General features: G+C 47.3%; 1 protein-coding gene across 9 annotated transcripts in view; it reads right to left on the bottom strand.

The window, feature by feature from the left end:
* Positions 1-1,121: 1,121 nt before the first annotated feature.
* Positions 1,122-18,669, bottom strand: part of PPP6R3 (protein phosphatase 6 regulatory subunit 3) — a 162,812-nt gene continuing 145,264 nt past the window's right edge. For 5 of the 9 annotated variants that reach the window (XM_030560726.1, XM_030560728.1, XM_030560729.1 and 2 more), the window contains 3 exons: positions 13,966-13,983; positions 13,544-13,666; positions 1,122-3,292 (listed from right to left, as the gene is read on the bottom strand). In XM_030560726.1, the coding sequence (XP_030416586.1) occupies positions 3,241-3,292; positions 13,544-13,666; positions 13,966-13,983 (193 nt within the window). In that variant the 3' untranslated portion in view covers positions 1,122-3,240. The other 4 variants (XM_030560721.1, XM_030560724.1, XM_030560727.1 and 1 more) reach the window with 2 other exon arrangements.

The following is an 18,669-nucleotide window of genomic DNA, read 5'->3' as shown; positions in this document are numbered from 1 at the left end:
GATCTAGAGATACCCGGGTTTTAACCTCTATATTTGAAAGAGATTCTGACCAAGTAATAAGAGGCACTCATTTCCTGCTATATGTGTATCTCAGTGGAAAACAAGGAGAAAAATGGAAAGAGAAAATGACAGGAAATTTGGTAATTGTAGTAAAATAATAAACATGCAAAATAAAAACTTATACAGGTAAAAAAGAGTACTCCTTTGCTGCTCTGCACTGTCAGGGAGACAATGTTCTAGGGCAGGAATGCGATGGGGCACTTTTCTAGCAATTTACAGCTATAACTACCTCCTACAATGTAAGAAGGGAAAGATCTACCCATCTGTGGTGGAACCGACATCTCCAGAGAGAATCTGAATGATCTGATCTTTAAGACCCTAATTCAGCAAGGTACTTTAGCATGCTATTTAGTGCCACTGAAGTAAGGGCCTATGGTTTGATCCTGCAACCAAGGCTAAGAACACTTAATTGGACCAGAAAGCTTTCAAATAGTAGTCCTAGACCAGGAATCAGAAATACAGTATGATCCCAGGTATCTGTGTGACCTTAAAAGTCCTACCCCTACAGTTTTTATACAAATTAATTATACAGCTCATGTTTATAGATTGAGTTTTGGAAGGTTGCAGCCTGCCAAGAGGATGGGCTTGTCCTCATTGCTAGATAACTGAGTTGAAGCTCTGAACCTGCATCTGGAATTCACAAAGAGACACAATTAAGGAAATTTTCTGTTGTTGGAGTAAATACCTTATACCAGAAAAAGACCACAGTTTTTAATTATACTCAACATCACTATTGTCCTTCACAGTGTACACTACCAATTGTTGAACCTTTTGAACTCTCTCATAAAAGTAGCACTGTTGGACAATATTCTGCTGTAACTGGGTGATAGCGGCTAAGACCTAATACAGCTGATACAGAAAAAAATTGAAAAGGGGCATATTTACAAATTTTGACCATAAAAAGTTAAAATCTCAATCAGTACATATAGGGTGATTAAGATGGAGCCCATTCAAATCTCACAAATGGTCAGTGGGATTCTCCAACTATACCTTTAAACCCCACTATCTCCTAATACAAGAGGCAGGGAGGGAACACAAGAAAAATACTTCTGGAAACTTAGCACAATCTGGATATTATAAGTTTACTTATTTTCTATAACTTCCATTTCATGATTCAACATTTCTGGTGTAGGTAATATACATCAGAGAATTAGAACTATCACCTTTTGTGATTTGAATGTAACACAGAAATGGTTCAAACCTCATCAGATCTTCGTAATCCCTGTAAACACCCCCATCTTACTGCAAAACTCTTCAGCGGGTATCTGTATGCATGTCTCCTTGCTTGCTAGGGAACAGGAGGTCACTAGAGGAAACGAGCAGTATTAATGCCACCAAGAACCATACCTGGAACCCAGACATGTGGAGCCAAAGTTGGTGGTTTTGGTACTGAGATAACTGGTTCAGTAACCACCACAAAAATACAACAAAGGATATCCTCAAGATAGCAGATAAAGTTAGCAGTAGTGCATTAAAAATACTGTGAAATCAACATGTGAAATATATTCAGGAGTCCTCACTTGGAAGTAAGACAGTAGGAATATTCCATTCTTAAAAAAAAAGTGTCCCTTTTAAAGTGAGTGGGTTCCTGCATCATTTATGCACAAATAAGTAACACTGGTTGTCCTTTTTTACCCTGAAGATCGTTGTGGTTCTGTTTTCACCAGATGGATCAAGTAATTTATTGGAGTTTACCACATGGAATCTCTCTGTGGAGATATTCTAGCATTACATTGTATGAAATGCAAGACAGGAAGAATTAAAAGAAATACCATTATACATTTGTTTTTTTATTTCTGTATGCAATGTAATGTTTAGGCACGTTGCTTGGGACACTTTCTAAAATAAATCATTGGCCATTGTTTAGAGTATCCTTTTGGCTTTAAATACTGGTCAGGAAAACAATGTAAAAATAAATGACTAACTTCCTATTACAGAAATAAAAATGGATTTGCATCTAAAAGTGCAAGAGGTGAAGTACTTTAACCCTTTCACCAATGTGGCAATATACAGTATATTGCTTCTGTTTGTTTGAGAAGGCTGTTGGAATTTCATACTGACATAGAAAATTATAAATTACGCAGAATTAGTTTCCATAATCACTATATATATATACAAACCAGCTGTGAAAAAAATGGTTTAGAACTTACAAATGAAAGCCTCACACAGATCAATACAGTGAAAGAAACAATCAACATGCTCAGGTGCCAAATTTTGTTTTTAAAATGCATGTACTGTAATTACATTAGCAGCACAGGCATTTCACTTAGTTCACTTGTCTAACAGGATTATGCTGTTTTAAATATGTAGATTGTTCTAAAATGTTCAATTGTATAATGTTGGTATTAAAGTAAATCTCGTGAATGGGTTCAAAGGTAGGTGAATCACTTTAAAAAACAAGCAGCCATGTGCACTTCAAATATTCTAGTGTTTCACCTGTAAGGTATTGTTTCAAGCAAACAAGACTAACAGAACATATGGCTTTACAGTAACATCAATTTGTCACCTAAGTTGTAGTAATAAATACTTAAAATCTCTACCAATAGACTTGCATTTCTGATCTGATTTAAACAATACAGAAAACAATTACCAATTAAAAACCTGTTGTAAAACGCTGAACACCAAAAATTCTTATTTAAATCACTTTTGTAAGCTAAAACAACCAAAATAACATTTATAGGGCATTTCAGGTCTACAATTCTTCACCAACCTGGAAGAAACATGAATTTTTTAATTTTATTTTTACAAGGTGAAAAAATGTATGAAAACTGCTAAATACTTTGGTCACACTAATTGTCAAATAGTTATGTCTCAAATACATTAGATTTGCGTATTCACTTTTTTATAAAACTATTCTTACAGCCATTTTAACTATAGTATTACTACTATCATTACCCGGGTGGCAAGTTCTTATTTCACAGGCCACCCATTATTTAGAACAATACAATATAAACATACGCAAAAAGTATTGGTATTTCTCAATGTGCAATATTTTTTACACTTATGAATTTCTGTACAATGTCTTAAAATCTAGAATATAAATGTTGCTGGTCCTGATCCCTTGCGAAATTAGTGCAGCAGTGACTGGCTTTGACAGGCTCTAGATGAAATCCTTGAGAAACACTAAAACTCCTGGATACCAGTTCGTGTTCTTCAGCCAACAGCAGCAGACATCACGTATCATACAGGGCCATTAACAGCTGCCTCTCCTAAAAGGGTTTGTTGATCAGTCCTAAGAGGTCAAAAGGAGGATGGTAAGTGTATAAGAAACCAATGCACCCTTATAATAATCACTACTATCAAGTTTGGGGGTCAAAGCAAGAACATGAACTACCAAAGACTTGTCAAAATATACTAATTCAGCATTGGGGTCATGGAAAAGAGACAATGCATCCATAACACTAAAACAAAATAAAACACACCCTGCTATGTCCTATTTTCATTTTCTTGTTAATCACAGAAGTAGATTGGCAGCTCTACTCTAGTTAAGGTTAAGACCAGCTTTCTGTTTAAAGGTTCCTTTTCTAAGTGCTCTGAAATCTATATGGTTATTGGGATTGCCTTGAAATTTGGTATGTCTAAGTGGGGCTGTAGGAGTCTGTTAATGATCCAAATTTGGGGCCATCTGATCAAGGGGGCTCCCAAGATAGAACACCTGGAAGAAAACAGCTTTACTTGAAATTGACAGATTCTGGCAACCTATTTTTGTTCATAGATAGAGCTCAAGCCAGGGCCTAGATCATTGCATGAGGGTGTTAAATGTGCGAGGGTTACCCGCCCTCCCAAAGAGTATGTGACACCCACCACCCCTTTGAGGGAAATCAAATTAAAACATTACTACAAAAAACGCTCTGGTTATGTACACGAGAAGGCTTGCACACCTATGTGTGTGCCTAGTGGATTATACTGAGCATGTGCAGCGTGAGGGGCTAACTGTCTGGAAAACAACCTCTACAGCATAAGTCCCGGGTGGCTCTGGTGATGTGTTACGGTCATAAATCTGAACACCAACCCAAAAATAAAAACAGGTACACTGTTCCAATCTACCTCTATCACAGGGCAAATTTAATTTTAGTGGAATGTAATTTGAGCACAGCAGATCATTCAGGAGCTGCTGAAGTTAGTTTCTGAAAAGAAACCACACAAGCTAATGCTCACCAGGAAGGGAAGTGATTAGAGATTGGAGAATAGGTGGGAACAGGGAGTAAGAGGAGATAAGGGAGACACTGGGAAAGGAGACTAAGAGTGACAAAGACAAGGGGAGAGGAGAATTGGGCAGGGGCATGTGTGCTCACCACACTCTGGAGACCCTCCTTCCCTGGTCCCCTCAAGTGTTCCAGGTTTGGGGTGCTTGCTCTTCTGGGGGTTTGAGCCCTGCCCACCGTCAGCTGGGATTCAGGATCTGTTCCGGTAATGTCCGAGCCCCAATCCCTGTGCCTCCAGGTGTGTGGCAGAATCTGGGGGCTCCTGCCCACCAATGGGGTTCTCACCCTCATCCCTGTCCCTGCCACTCCAATGTGAGCCAGAATCTGGGGAAGCCCTGCCCCCCTCTGGCTAGGAAGCTAAGAACAGACATGCCATGAGCATGCACCTAGAACATACTGTTGACACTGGGGTGAGCCGCTAAGAACAGGTAAGACCAACACATCAGAAATTCTCCACACCTACAGCACTGCAGTTGTACCGATGCAGCTGCGCCGCCACAGCACGTCTGGTGAAGACGCAGAATAAAATCACTTCCACGAACAGCCGAAGCTATGTTGTTGGGAGAAGCTCTCTGCCAACACAGCAGTATGCACGAGTGCTTATGTCGGTGTAACTTAAGACGCCCAGGGGGGTGGTTTATTCACACCCAAGCAAAGTAAGTTATGCTGACAAACTGTAGTGTAGGCTTAGCCTTAGGCTTTGTTTAACATTCTGGAAGGCACAGGCTATCACTGAGCAACCTTAAATCCCCATTAACAAAGTTTTTGCCATTTAATTACTCCCACTAATTATATTTAGCACTTTAATGAAGATGACTAATGAAGTAAGCACAGCTAACAGAAGTTGCATTTGGTCTTTAATAAAATGCAACTGGCTTCAGACACTGATGGAATGCACATAATAGTGATATTGTAAGGTACAGTGTCTCCTCACAAAGTATGTTTCTATTTCCTTTAGAGAGTTCCTCTGCTTCTTATTCTGTACTAGGGCTTCAACTTGCCAAAATATTACTTAAGTACACCTCATATCAATTATTTTTCATATATAAGCAATATTTGCAGAGTCAAAAACAGAGTAAATAAATGCAATGTTTTTAAAAATTGTGCTGTGTGCTAATCTGACCTAGGCGCTGCTGTTTCAGGAGCATTCTGAATTTCATTCACTCCACTATGGTGAAAGGATCAGGAACAGTTTAGGGGCAAGGGAAGAAAGTAAAAAGCAAGAGCCCTATTAGGGCAAGAACTGTTTCAGTGTAAACACTCTCCCTAATAATTCAGACAATACAAATGATATGGAACGCCTCATGTGGTTCCAACCAGCACCACTTGTTTCGAGGGTGAACATGTACCTTAAATAAATAAATAAAAATCCACCCCACTTTCATCCAGTGCGATAACTAATCCACTGAAAACATGTCAAGAAATTTTTTAAAGGAAAAAAAGACCATTCTATACTGCACACAAAGAAAAATTACCTGTAATGCTTGTTCTCTGGTGGTGTACAATCACAGAGAAGCCACACTCTTGGGTCCGTGCTCTACATGCACATGACCAGCAGGAGTCCCCTAGCTAAGTCTTTGGCTGCCAATCACTAAAAACACTTTTTAAAAAAATACATACATTAGAGAAGAGACAGACCGCACTAGACAGAAAATTATCATCAACTTTTCAGGAAAAATCTGGGAGGCAAAATAGAAAGAAACTAAATGGGCAAGAGTCCGTTCTACACAATCATCACAGTTGTAGCAGTGACCTTCACTAATTGATTGAAATAAATAACCACTGGGATATTCTGGGACTCCTAGCACAGACCTATTATTGACTGGGGGGGGAGGGGGCTGAGGGGGGAGATGGCACAACTTACCTAGGGGACTCCCACCAACCATATATGCATGGAGCCCCAAAAACGGGGATAGATCTATCTACATATTTATATTGCACTTGTGATGAATCTCATGAAATCTACTGCGACAGCCACCTTTAGAGAGAGTATTTTAAAATACCTTGTCCATTCCAAAATTTGTCATTAGAGGCCAAAAAGGGATTTAGAAACAAGGATATCTAAAACAAAACATTTACTGATATCAGGAACAATGCAAAGAATTGCTAGCTTTGACAGCCCTCTTCTGGTGGATGCTGGTAATTCTTTATTCACAGGCTAACACCGGGTGTTTTAGCAAACATCTGACAAGTTTTGCAAAGCTATTTTTAAAATGCTGCAGTTTTGCAGCATTTCAGTTTTTACATTTCAGATAAACAGTTGGAAATCAAAGAAATAGTGAATTTAAAGTTCTGAACAAGAGTGCATGTAAAAGTCAAATAGTTCAGGGTGTTTTTAAAACACCCACAGTGGAGTGTAAAAGAGATCCCCTACGTGTGTTACTCTTCTGATAAAAGGAGAAAATCACAACTCAATAAATAGCACTGTTACCCATCTTTCGTAACTGCTGCTGTTTGAGATGTGTTGCTCACGTCCATTCCATTCATCAGAGATCTTTACTTTAGCAGTATCTATAGGGCCGGCTGTGTTGCCCCCTTAAGAGTCACACTCATGCGCTGGTATAGCAGGCACTGCAGGCCCTATGCCCTCTTCGTTCCTTCTTGCCAACAATCCAACTAAGGGGCAGGAGGAGGGGTAATGGAATGGACAAGAGCAACACATCTCGAAGAACAGTTACAAAAGGTGGGTAACCTTTTTTTCTTTGAGTGCTTGCTCATATCAACTCCATTGTAGGTGACTCAAGCAGAATCTTTGGAGGCGAGCTTGGAGTTCACAGCCTTGCAGACTGCAGCACAGCTCTACCAAAGCCAGCATCATCCCGAGCTTCCTGGGTCAACGCATAATGCGACGCAAACATGTGGACGGACGACCAGGTTGCAGCCCGACAGATTTCTTAGATCAGCAGCTGCGCCAGGAAGGCTGCTGACGACGCCTGTGCCCGAGTTGAGTGAGCCATTAAAACTGCCGGTGAGGATATCTTTGCCAGCTCATAGCAGTAACAGATGTAGGCCGTGATCCAAGATGAGATTATCTGTGCGGACACAGACTGACCTATCATCCTATCTGCCACTGCAATGACATATGGAACGGCTTCATTCTGACTATGTAGAAAACCAGTGCCTGCTTGACATCCAGGGTGTGATGCCTCCCATCCTCATCCAATGCATGCAGCTTCGGGCACAGGACCGGTAAAAATATATTCTGACCGGTATGAAACTGGGACACCAGCCTGGGCAGGAATGACGGGAGAGGTCACAGCTGCACCTTGTCCTTGAAGAAAGCCGTATAGGGTGGCTCCGAAGTGAGCGCCCTGATTTCCAACACCCTATGGGCCGACGTTATAGCGATCAAAAAGGAGACCTTCCAGAACAGGAGGAGAAGGGAGCAAGCAGCCAAGTGTTCAAAAGGAGGACCATGCATCTGGACAGCATTATGTTCAGTTCCCATGGGGGGACCAGCTGCCGGATCTAAGGAAAGTGGTGCTCCAGCCCTTTAAGGAACGCACTGTCACAGGATTGGCAAAGAGGGACCCACCCTCGACTGGGGGTTGCAGCGCCGAGATAGCCGCCACGTGGACCTTTATAGAGGAAAAGAACAACTCCTGAAGTCTCAGATGCAACAAGTAATCTAGGACGTCCTGCAGCAAGGCTTGCTTGGCCCGAAGATGTCTCTCTGCAGCCCAGCACTCAAACCTTTTCCACTTTGCCAGGTAGGTCGCCCTGGTTGAGGGTTTCTGCTGCCAAGCAACATGTGCTGAACACGGTATGAACATGCTCTTTCATCTACATTCAGCCACGCCATCAGATGCAGCGCCACCAGGTTTGGGTGCAGCAGGTTGCCATGGTTCTGCGACAGTAGATCCCGAAGAGGCAGCGGGACGGGGCTGGCTGACGATAGGTCCAACTGCATGCTGAATCAGTGCTGAAGGGGCCATGCCAGAGCCACAAGGATGACTTTCACTCTGTCCTGGTTGACCTTCACAGGGACTTGGTGGATCAAATAACACTGGTGGAAAGGCATACCTAAGCACCTCATCCACAGAATGAGGAAGGTGTGCGAGAGGGAATCCCTTTCCAGACTCTGGATAGAGCAGAACTGGTGGCACTTACTGTTCTGCCTGGACGCCGGTAGGTCGACCTGGGGAGTTCCCCACCATTGGAAAATTATGCTAACCACCTCCAGATGAAAGGACCACTCTTGGCAAGACATGCTGAGGCGATCTGCAAAGATATTCCTGCAGTCATGCAGACGGGTTGCAATCAGATGAATGGCGTGCTGCACACAGATGTCCTATAGGCTTGAGCATCTGGCTCCTCCCTGCCTCTTGATATAATACATCGCTCCAGTATTACCCGTCAGGACCTGCACCACGTTGCCTTTCAAGAATGCCTAGCAGTCCAGGCAAACTGCTCTGAGTTCCCTGACACTGATCTGGAGGGCCGGGTTGTCCCACATCCAGCAGCCCTGGATGTTGAACTCGCCCAGGTGGGCTCCCCAGCCCAGAGCTGAGGTATTGGGAGACGACGGTCAACGACGGGGATGGGGCCGTGAACGGAACCCGCTGCAGCACCGGACCTGGGGTCCAACCACCAGCTCAGGGTCAAAAGGACGTGGTTTGGTACTGTGACCAATCTTTCCAGGGAGTGTCTGTTGGGGATATAAACCGAGACCAGCAACATCTGCAGTGGCCACAGATGAAGACGAGCATGGCTGACAATGTATGTGCATGCGGCTATGTGCCCCACCAGACGTAGACAGGTGTGGGCTGCAGTGAGCACGTGCCTTCTTAAATGGCAAATCAGGTCCATGATAGCCTGAAACCGTGTTTCTGGGAGGAAGGCTCTGGCCCATGTGGAGTCGAGAACGGTCCCGATGAACTCTGTGTTGAGCTGCTGTTAATGTGGACTTTTCTGGATTTACTAACAAGCCCAAGTCACAGCAGATGGAATGCACCAAGTCGAGACGTCTCTGCACCTGCTCCAAAGAGCTGCCCTTGATGAGCCAGTCATCGAAGTACGGAACAGATGGACCCCTCCATCCCTCGAGGTAAGCGTCAACCAGCACCATGCACTTTGTAAGCACCCTGGGGACCAAGAGAGGCCAAAGGGTAATGCTGTGACTTGGAAATGGCACCCTCCCACTACAAAATGGAGAAAGCGCCTGTGACCGAGGAATATAAAAATGCGTAAGTAAGAGTCTTTCAAGTCAAAGGCAGCGTATCAGTCTCCCAAATCCAGGGAGGGGATGATGGAGACCAGGGAGACCATGCAAAACTTCAACTTCATGAGAGACTTGTTGAGGTGGTGCACATCCAGGATGGGTCAGAGGCAGGGGTGGGCAAACTTTTTGGCCTGAGGCCCACATCTGGGTACAGAAATTGTACAGCAGGTCAAGAATGCTCATGAAATTGGAGTCTGGGGTGTGGGCTCCAGCTGAGGAGGCAGGCAGGCTCTGAGGTGGGGCTGGGAATGAGGGATTTGGGGTGCAGGAGGGTTCCCCAAGCTGGGATAGATAGGTTCAGAGGATGGGAAGGGAATCAGGGCTGGGGGTTGGGGCACAGGGGGGTGGAGGCTCAGGGGGTGCAGGGCTCTAGTCAGCGCTTACCTTGAGCAGCTCCCGGAAGCAGCAGCATACCCCTGTCCGGCTCCTATGCGGTGCTTCCCCTGCAGCTCCCACTGGTGGAGTGGCGCAGCAGGGGAACATGCCACTGCTTCCAGGAGCCATGTGACACATCCCCTGACCCTGCTCCCTGGCGGGAGCTCAAGGCCCAGATTAAAAATTCTGACGGGTTGGACGCAACCCCATGGCCATAGTTTGCCCACCCCTGATCTGAGGCCTCCTTTCACTTTCGAGATTAGGAAGGACCAGGAGTAGAACCCCTTTCCTGGCACGCCCTGATGAACCTCCACCACAGCCCTTAGACACAGGAGGTTCTTGACATCCTGAACGAGGAAGTGCTTGTAAGAAGGGTCCCTGAAGAGGGACAGGGAAGTGGGGGTGGTGGTGCAGCAGTGACCAAAAATTTCAGGGTACAGCCCTATGATATTATAGCCAGAACCCAGCGATCTGACATAACCTGCAGCCAGGCTGAGTGGTAGGGGAACAGGCGGTTGAGGAAAAGTAGCAGTGGATCTGGAGAATTGACTGGGGCATCACTCTCAACCATGCCATCAAAATGAGTGTTTCTGCCCCATAGAATGGCTGGTCTGGCCGGTTTGCGCAGGTGAGCAGGAGGTAGAAGGGCAGTGATGACTAAAAGTAGTGTCCCTGTCCTCTCTTTTTGCAGGTCCAGGGTGAGACTGCCATGACCTCAATGGAGGGGGTGGCCAGAATCGTTTACGCACCAACTGCAGTGTGTGGATAGTCAGGGTGTCCTTCATCCCGTGCAACCTCACATCAGCCTGCTCAGAAAACAGACCGCTTCTGTCAAAGGAAGGTCTTGTATAGAGGTCTGCACCTCCTGGTAGAAACCTGCAATCTTAAGCCAAGAGCTGCGCCTCAATCACTGAAGATGCCACCACCCTGGCTGCCGAGTCCGCCATGACCCTGGCCATCTGAAGAGCACAGCAAGCTGTCGAAATACCCTCCTGCACCAATGCAACAAACTCCTGGTCCTGGTCCTGTGGGGAGTCAGTCCTTCAATTTATGAGACTCCCCATAAATTCAAGTACAGCGGCCCAGAAGGGCTTGGTGGTTTGCCACACGAAACTGTAGACTTGCACTGGAATAAGTTTTCCTTCCAAACAAGTAGAGTCTTTTGGCCTTATTTCGTGGCATGGCACTGGTGTGTCCCTGCTTCTCCTTTTCACTGGCAGCAGAGATCACCAGCGAGCCTGGAAAAGTGTGACTATAAAGGCATTAGAAGTTTTTGGCTGGCGCAAAGTGTTTCTCAGCCTCCTTTGAGGCAGGAGGAATGTAGAAGGGCATCTGCCAGATACCCTTGGCAATTTTCAGGACCCCTTCGTGAATGGGTAGTGCAATATATGTAGAAGTGGAGGCTGACAGGATGTTGAAGGTGGTGTCCTCTTGCTCGGGCATCTCCACCTGCAGGCCCAGGTTGTCCGCCCTCCATCAAAGCAAGCCTCAGGGTCCTTAAAGTCATCAGGTGGGCTGGCACTGGAGGGCCCCGTGACCATCTCATTAGGTGATGAGAAGGAGGACTGAACCAATGGAGGGGGAGGTTGGTCCTCCTCCTCTGCTGGGAAAGATGGCTCAGGCATAGATGTAGCCTCCTACGCCTTGGTCACTGGGTGTGCTTTCGGCGCTGGGGCCAGTACTGACGGTGCCAGCGGTCGCTGCTCCGTGTCTGCTGCAGGCAATTGAGCTGATGGGGGCAATACCATGACCAGAACCTCCCAGGTGTTCCAACATGGCCACTGAACAGGCCGCTGTCCTGATTGCCACTGCCCCAATGCCACCACTGGCTCAGATGCCCAGTCTCGCCGCTGAGGTTGAGGTAAAGGGCTCAAATGTCCCTCTGTTCCGGAGAAGCCCCCTTCCAGGGACCACAGAGGGGCTGTCAAGGCCTGAGTTTGCCTTGAGATCACTGACACCGGGACTGCTCCCAAGGTGACTGGTATTGCTGGTGCAGGGAGCGGGTGTGGGGCTGGGGCAGGAGGGAGATCATTCCTAAGGCATCAGCAACTGGGACTGATGTGGATAACAGGGGACTGGTGCCTCTTTCTTGACGAATCGTGTCAAGAAGGTGGCAACCGCGAACGTTGAGCCGGAGACCGACGGTAAGTTCATGATGATTTAAGGAGACTATGCTTCAAGACACAAATGATTTGCACAAATGATTTGTACACATTTTGAACAGTTTTGTCCAGGGAAGCAATATATTCAAAATCATTTATAAAGATGGGAGTTACCAGCATAAATTGATAAATTACAATAAAATAAGGTGGGATGCTGGATTACTGGCACTTTCACCAATCCATGAGAACTGAAACAGTAAGATTTCTAATGCGCTGTTTTACTTTCTCCATGTTTGCAGCATTTGTGAGCTCATGCTTATTGTGCTAAAGCATCAAATATAGTGTATTGTGCAGGATAGGACAGAGGAGCTAAGAGTAAAATTAACTGTCATTTTCTAAATGACTGTTTTACGTTTTATGCAGCCATATCAACTCATGATTCAAAATATAATCCTGAAAAGTCTATTACAACACAAAATGGGGATAGATATCTTAAGCACCTCAAAAAATGAACAAAAGGTGAATAAAGTGGATTTAAATACAGATTAAATTGCTGTATATCACATTTTAAATGGAGAGTCTGAAGTCAAAAGTTAAAACTGCTTTCTGTGATAAATACAAGGTTTCCCTGTATCTCTCTGCTTCTAGACTCCAGGATATTCCACTGTAAGTCAAAAGGCAGGAGTCACAAAGACCTTTCATCACTTAATGTCATGTTATGCCCTCAAAATAAGCCGTGCATAAAGCCTTGTGCTGCCTCTTAGGGGTTAATTCCACCCAAACTCCATTTTAAACATCATCCCTTCCTCAAATCAGGTTAGGTGAAGTCAGGTCAGTTTTTTGCATTATTCAGTGTCAGTCACCACTTCAGTGCCTACAAATATGTTAAGTACTTCAGTTTCCAACTAACAGAGTCTGAATATTAATTTCATTTGAGAAGACTAAGGTTTTCCCCATCTTTTGGAAATTGTTTGACCATTAAAGCCTTTTATATTTTCAACCCAATAAACTACCTGCAAAACAATGTTCTTTGTAGTGTTGTTGTAGTCATGTTGGTCCCAGGGTATTAGAAAGACAAGGTGGGTGAGGCAGTATCTTTTACTGGACCAACTTCTGCTGGTGTAAGAGGCAAGCTTTCAAGCTAAACAGAATTGTTCTATAGGTCTCGGGCTGAAGAGCTCTGTGTAGTTCAAAAGCTTGTCTTTCACCAACGGAAGATTGTCCAGTAAAAGACTACCTTACCCACCTTTTTTCGCAAAATAATGGCAACAACTCATTTTAGCTACAGTATACTGAGCACAACACACACAGTACTGGGATTAAAGGGATTTGGATGAAATACTTCAGAGGAAATAATGTCTGGAGTTCTGAAAAAAACTAACAGAAAAAATACAACTCGTAAGAATTCAAAACAAAACAGGTACAAACAATAGATTAATGTGCACAGAAAAGACCTTTAAAGCCAAGAGCTGATAAATGGATTCTGGAACCAGAAATTGTAGATATATGGATCAGTTCTATTAGAAAACATGCTATAAACAGCTGGTAATAGGCTTGAAAGCAGCCTGTAATAAGGTTACCTCTGTTCGGGACTGCTGCTATCAGGCTGTGGAGTAGCAAGAATTTCTTCTACAGCTTCTGTGTTCTCCGCCACCACATATTTACAAGAAACATCTTGCGAGGTAGACAATTTTCCTTCCTCACTAAATAAAAAGCAGGTTACAATTTAACTTCAGTTATGGATGTAGGGAATTTCATGCAATAGTGGAAGACTGAGAGAAAGGTCCAGACTACATGCAAATGGTTTTTGAATTATGATTGAAGCATGGAAATCAAACACGGGAATCTGGACTCTGTAGACAACCATTAACACATCAGTGTTCTGCCCACTTAAACTGGATTGAAAAAATGCATGAAATACAATTACATACAAGTGCAAGGAGGGAATAAAGAATGTGCTTGGTGCTGAAGTGAGAACAATCACAGCCTTTACCGTACATACCGATAGGATTTCAACACTCTGAAGCCAAAAGTATGCAAAAAATAGAAGAAGAAAAGTATAAAAGACCTGAGGTTCCTTTCAAAATTAGCACTAACTAAATTTGTCCATGGAAAAGCACATCAGCAAAACCAGCCTTATATTTCTCTTTTTATAAAGCCACTTATTTGTATTACACTCTACTCATTCAAAATTACTGAAGAAGCCATCTTTTCATATGGAAGCTAAAGTACAACTGGCATATGTTGCATATCACTAAAAAAAACTATGAACAGCACACATTTGAGAAAAAATGATCATTTACGTAGTTGGTTAGTGTTTTTATTCAGCTAGAACTATACATGAAACATGTGTGAATTCCCTTACAGCTGTGAAGCCTACAGGAGGGAGAGGGTGGAGAGGAAACATAAGACGGTTACTCACCTTTGTAACTGTTGTTCTTCGAGATGTGTTGCTCATATCCATTCCAGGTAGGTGTACGCGCCGCGCATGCACGTCTGCCGGAAACTTTTTACCCTAGCAACTCCAGTGGGCTGGCAGGTCGCCCCCTAGAGTGGCGCCACTATGGCACCAGATATATACCCCTGCCGGCCCGCCCGCTCCTCAGTTCCTTCTTGCCGGCTACTCTGACAGTGGGGAAGGAGGGCGGGTGTGGAATGGATATGAGCAACACATCTCGAAGAAAAACAGTTACAAAGGTGAGTAACCGTCTTTTCTTCTTCGAGTGATTGCTCATATCCATTCCAGGTAGGTGATTCCCAAGCCTTACCTAGGCGGTGGGGTCGGAGTGAGAAGTCGCGGCCTGGAGCACTGCAGAACCAAAGGCCGCATCATCTCTGGACTGCTGGACCAGGGCGTAATGGGAAGCGAATGTATGGACCGATGACCAGGTCGCCGCCCTACAGATCTCTTGTATTGGCACGCGGGCGAGGAAAGCCAGCGATGATGCCTGTGCTCTGGTGGAGCGAGCAGTCACACGCCCCGTCGGAACTTGGGCCAGGTCGTAGCAGGTCCTGATGCAGGAGGTAACCCATAAAGATAACCTTTGGGAGGAAATCGGCAGCCCCTTGACCCGGTCCGCTACTGCCACAAATAACTGAGGGGACTTGCGGAAGGGTTTGGTCCTGTCCACATAAAATGCTAGTGCCCGTCGGACATCTAGCCAGTGGAGCTGCTGCTCCCTGCGGGATGAATGGGGCTTGGGGAAGAAGACTGGGAGGAAAATCTCTTGGTTCACATGGAAAGTTGAGACCACCTTGGGAAGAAAGGCAGGATGAGGCCTCAGCTGTACCTTGTCTCTATGGAAGACGGTATACGGTGGGTCCACCGTGAGGGCCCTCAGCTCTGACACTCGTCTAGCTGAGGTAATGGCCACAACGAAGGCGGTCTTCCACGAGAGGTAGAGCAGGGAGCAAGTAGCTAATGGCTCGAATGGAGGGCCCATGAGCCGAGTCAGGACCAGGTTGAGGTCCCATGAAGGGGCCGGAGGGCGAATTTGTGGATAAAGCCGCTCCAGCCCCTTCAGGAATCTCGCCACCATAGGGTGAGAGAAGACAGAACATCCGTCCACTCCAGGATGAAACGCGGAGATGGCGGCTAGGTGGACCCGGAGGGACGACAATGCCAGACCCTGGGTCTTAAGGGACCAGATGTAGTCCAAAAGAGTGGTGACGGGAGTCTCCATAGGGCGAAGAGCTTTCTCTGAACACCAGCAGGAGAAACGCTTCCAAGTCGCTCTGGTGGAAGGCTTTCTGCTGCCCACGAGAACTTCGCGAACCGGGGTGGAACATTGCAACTCGGAGTCTGTCAACCACGCAGGAGCCATGCCGTAAGGTGTAGAGACGGAAGGTCCGGGTGACAGAGCCTGCCGTGGTCCTGAGTGATCAGGTCCCGATGAAGGGGCAGGGTAACTGGGTTGGCTACTGAGAGGTCCAGCAACATGGGGTACCAGTGCTGTCTGGCCCATGCTGGAGCTATGAGAATCACCCGGGCTCTGTCTCTGCGCACCTTGATGAGAACTCTGTGAATCAGCGGAATGAGCGGGAAAGCATAACACGGGTGGGCTGTCCAGGGATCAGGAATGCATCCGCTAGAGACCCTGGCTCCCGACCCTGGAAGGAGCAGAATGTTCGACACTTCTTGTTCACCCTGGACGCGAAGAGGTCCATCCGGGGACGACCCCACCTCTGGAAGAGTGAGAGGGCGACGTCCGGACTGAGGGACCACTCGTGCGAATGGAAGGATCTGCTCAGCTGATCCGCTAGGGTGTTCCACACTCCCAGGAGATAGGAGGCGGAAAGGTGAATCGAATGGGCTATGCAAAACTCCCAGAGACATACTGCCTCGAGACAGAGGGGAGAGGACCTGGTGCCGCCCTGCTTGTTGATGTAAAACATGGTCGTCGTGTTGTCGGTGAACACCGCGACACAACGACCTTGAAGGAGATGGACAAACGCTTGACAAGCAAGGCGGACCGCTCTCAACTCTCGTACATTGATATGGAGGTTGATCTCTTGTGGTGTCCACAAGCCCTGAGTTCTCTGGGTGCCGCAGTGAGCCCCCCAGCCCAGATCGGAGGCGTCCGTGGTCAGGGATGCCGAAGGTTGGGGCGGATGGAACGGGAGCCCCGCACAGACTACGGATTGGTCCAGCCACCAGCGAAGAGAGTCCAGCACCCTCTGGGGGACGGTGACGACCGTGTCCAACGACTGTCTGGCCGGCCGATACTGCGCAATGAGCCATGATTGAAGAGGTCTCATGCGGAGTCGGGCATATGCCGTTACAAACGTGCAGGCTGCCATGTGGCCTAGGAGGGCCAGACATGTTCGTATTGAGGTCAGCGGGGCCGCTCGCAACCGTAGAATGATGTCCGACAACGACTGGAACCTGGGCAAGGGTAACAAGGCCCTGGCCAGGGCAGAGTCTAGAACGGCCCCGATAAACTCTATCCGCTGCGTGGGGAGTAGAGTAGACTTGTCCACATTGATTACGAGGCCCAAGGCCGCAAAGAGGGTGCTGATCCTGTCGACATGGTCGCGGACCTGCAGTTCCGACGTGCCTCGGATCAGCCAGTCGTCCAAGTAGGGGAAGACGTGGATGCGGCAACGTCGAAGGTGTGCGACGATGACTGCCATGCATTTTGCAAACACTCTCGGGGCCGTAGAGAGGCCAAACGGAAGGACCGCAAATTGGTAATGTTGGCGGTCGGCCACAAAGCGGAGGAAACGCCTGTGTTGGGGGGCAATAGAGATGTGAAAGTAGGTGTCCTGCATATCGAGGGCGGCGTACCAGTCTCCGGGATCCAGGGATGGGATGATGGTTCCAAGGGATACCATGCAGAACTTCAACTTCACGATATACTTCTTGAGTTCCCGCAGGTCGAGGATGGGCCAGAGGCTGCCCTTGGATTTGGGGATTAGAAAGTAACGGGAATAAAACCCCTTGCCCTTCTCGTTTTCCGGAACCGCCTCTATGGCTCCCTTGGCAAGGAGCGCGTGCACTTCCTGACGGAGGAATTGCTCGTGAGAGGGGTCCCTGAAGAGGGACGGGGATGGTGGGTGGGAGGGTGGGGGCGAAGAAAACTGCAGGTGATAACCGGCCTGCACCGTATGCAAGACCCAACGGTCCGACGTTATTTGGGTCCACGCCGGAAGGAAAAAGGAAAGGCGGTTGGAAAACCGTGGGGAAGGATCCGGAGGGGAAACTGGTACTGCGCCCTCGGGCGCACCTTCAGAATGAAGGCTTAGGCCCTGGAGGGGTCTTGGTCGAGCCTTGGTTCTGCCCCGTTTGCCCACCAGACTGCCTGCGGCGGGTGTTCCTGCCTCGGCGCCTCGAAGGGTCCTGCCGCGGGCGGAACTGAGGTTATGGCCGCCGCTGCTGCTGCTGGTTTTGCTGCCTGAATGGCCTGCGTTGTGTCGCCGGCGTATGCATGCCCAGCGACCTTATTATGACCCTGTTCTCTTTAAGATCTTTCAGTCTAGGGTCTGTTTTATCCGAAAACAGGCCCTGGCCTTCGAAGGGGAGGTCCTGGATTGTGTGCTGGAGCTCCGGCGGAAGGCCAGAGACCTGCAGCCAAGAGATCCGGCGCATCGTGAGCCCCGAAGCTAGGGTCCGAGCGGCCGAGTCGGCAGCATCAAGGGAGGCCTGTAGCGATGTTCTTGCTACTTTCTTGCCCTCGTCCAGGATGGTGGAAAATTCCTGGCATGCATCCTGGGGCAAGAGCTCCGCAAACTTCCCCGCCGCTACCCAGGAATTGAAGGAGTAGCGGCTGAGGAGGGCCTGTTGGCTTGATACCCGGAGCTGTAGCGCCCCCGCCGAATAGACCTTGCGGCCCAGGAAGTCCATCCGCCTCGCCTCCTTCGACTTGGGCGCTGGGGCCTCTTGCCCGTGGCACTCCCTATCGTTCACTGACTGGACCACCAACGAGCAGGCGGTCGGGTGAACATATAAGTATTCATAGCCCTTTGAGGGGGCCATGTACTTTCACTCCACCCCTTGATCGGTCAGAGGGATGGAGGCCGGTGACTGCCAGATGTTAGTGGCATTAGTCTGGATCGTTTTTATGAAGGGTAGGGCCACTCTGGTGGGCGCATCGGCTGAAAGGATGCTCACCACCGGGTCCTCAATTTCCAACACCTCCTCCGCCTGCAAGTTCGGGTTCTGTGCCACTCGGCGGAGGAGGTCTTGGTGTGCCCTCAAATCCAGTGG

Source organism: Gopherus evgoodei, chromosome 4 (genome assembly GCF_007399415.2).
Source record: "Gopherus evgoodei ecotype Sinaloan lineage chromosome 4, rGopEvg1_v1.p, whole genome shotgun sequence".
Taxonomy (NCBI): domain Eukaryota; kingdom Metazoa; phylum Chordata; order Testudines; family Testudinidae; genus Gopherus; species Gopherus evgoodei.
Note: the sequence above shows the minus strand (reverse complement) of the source record. Positions and strands in the feature narration are given on the sequence as shown.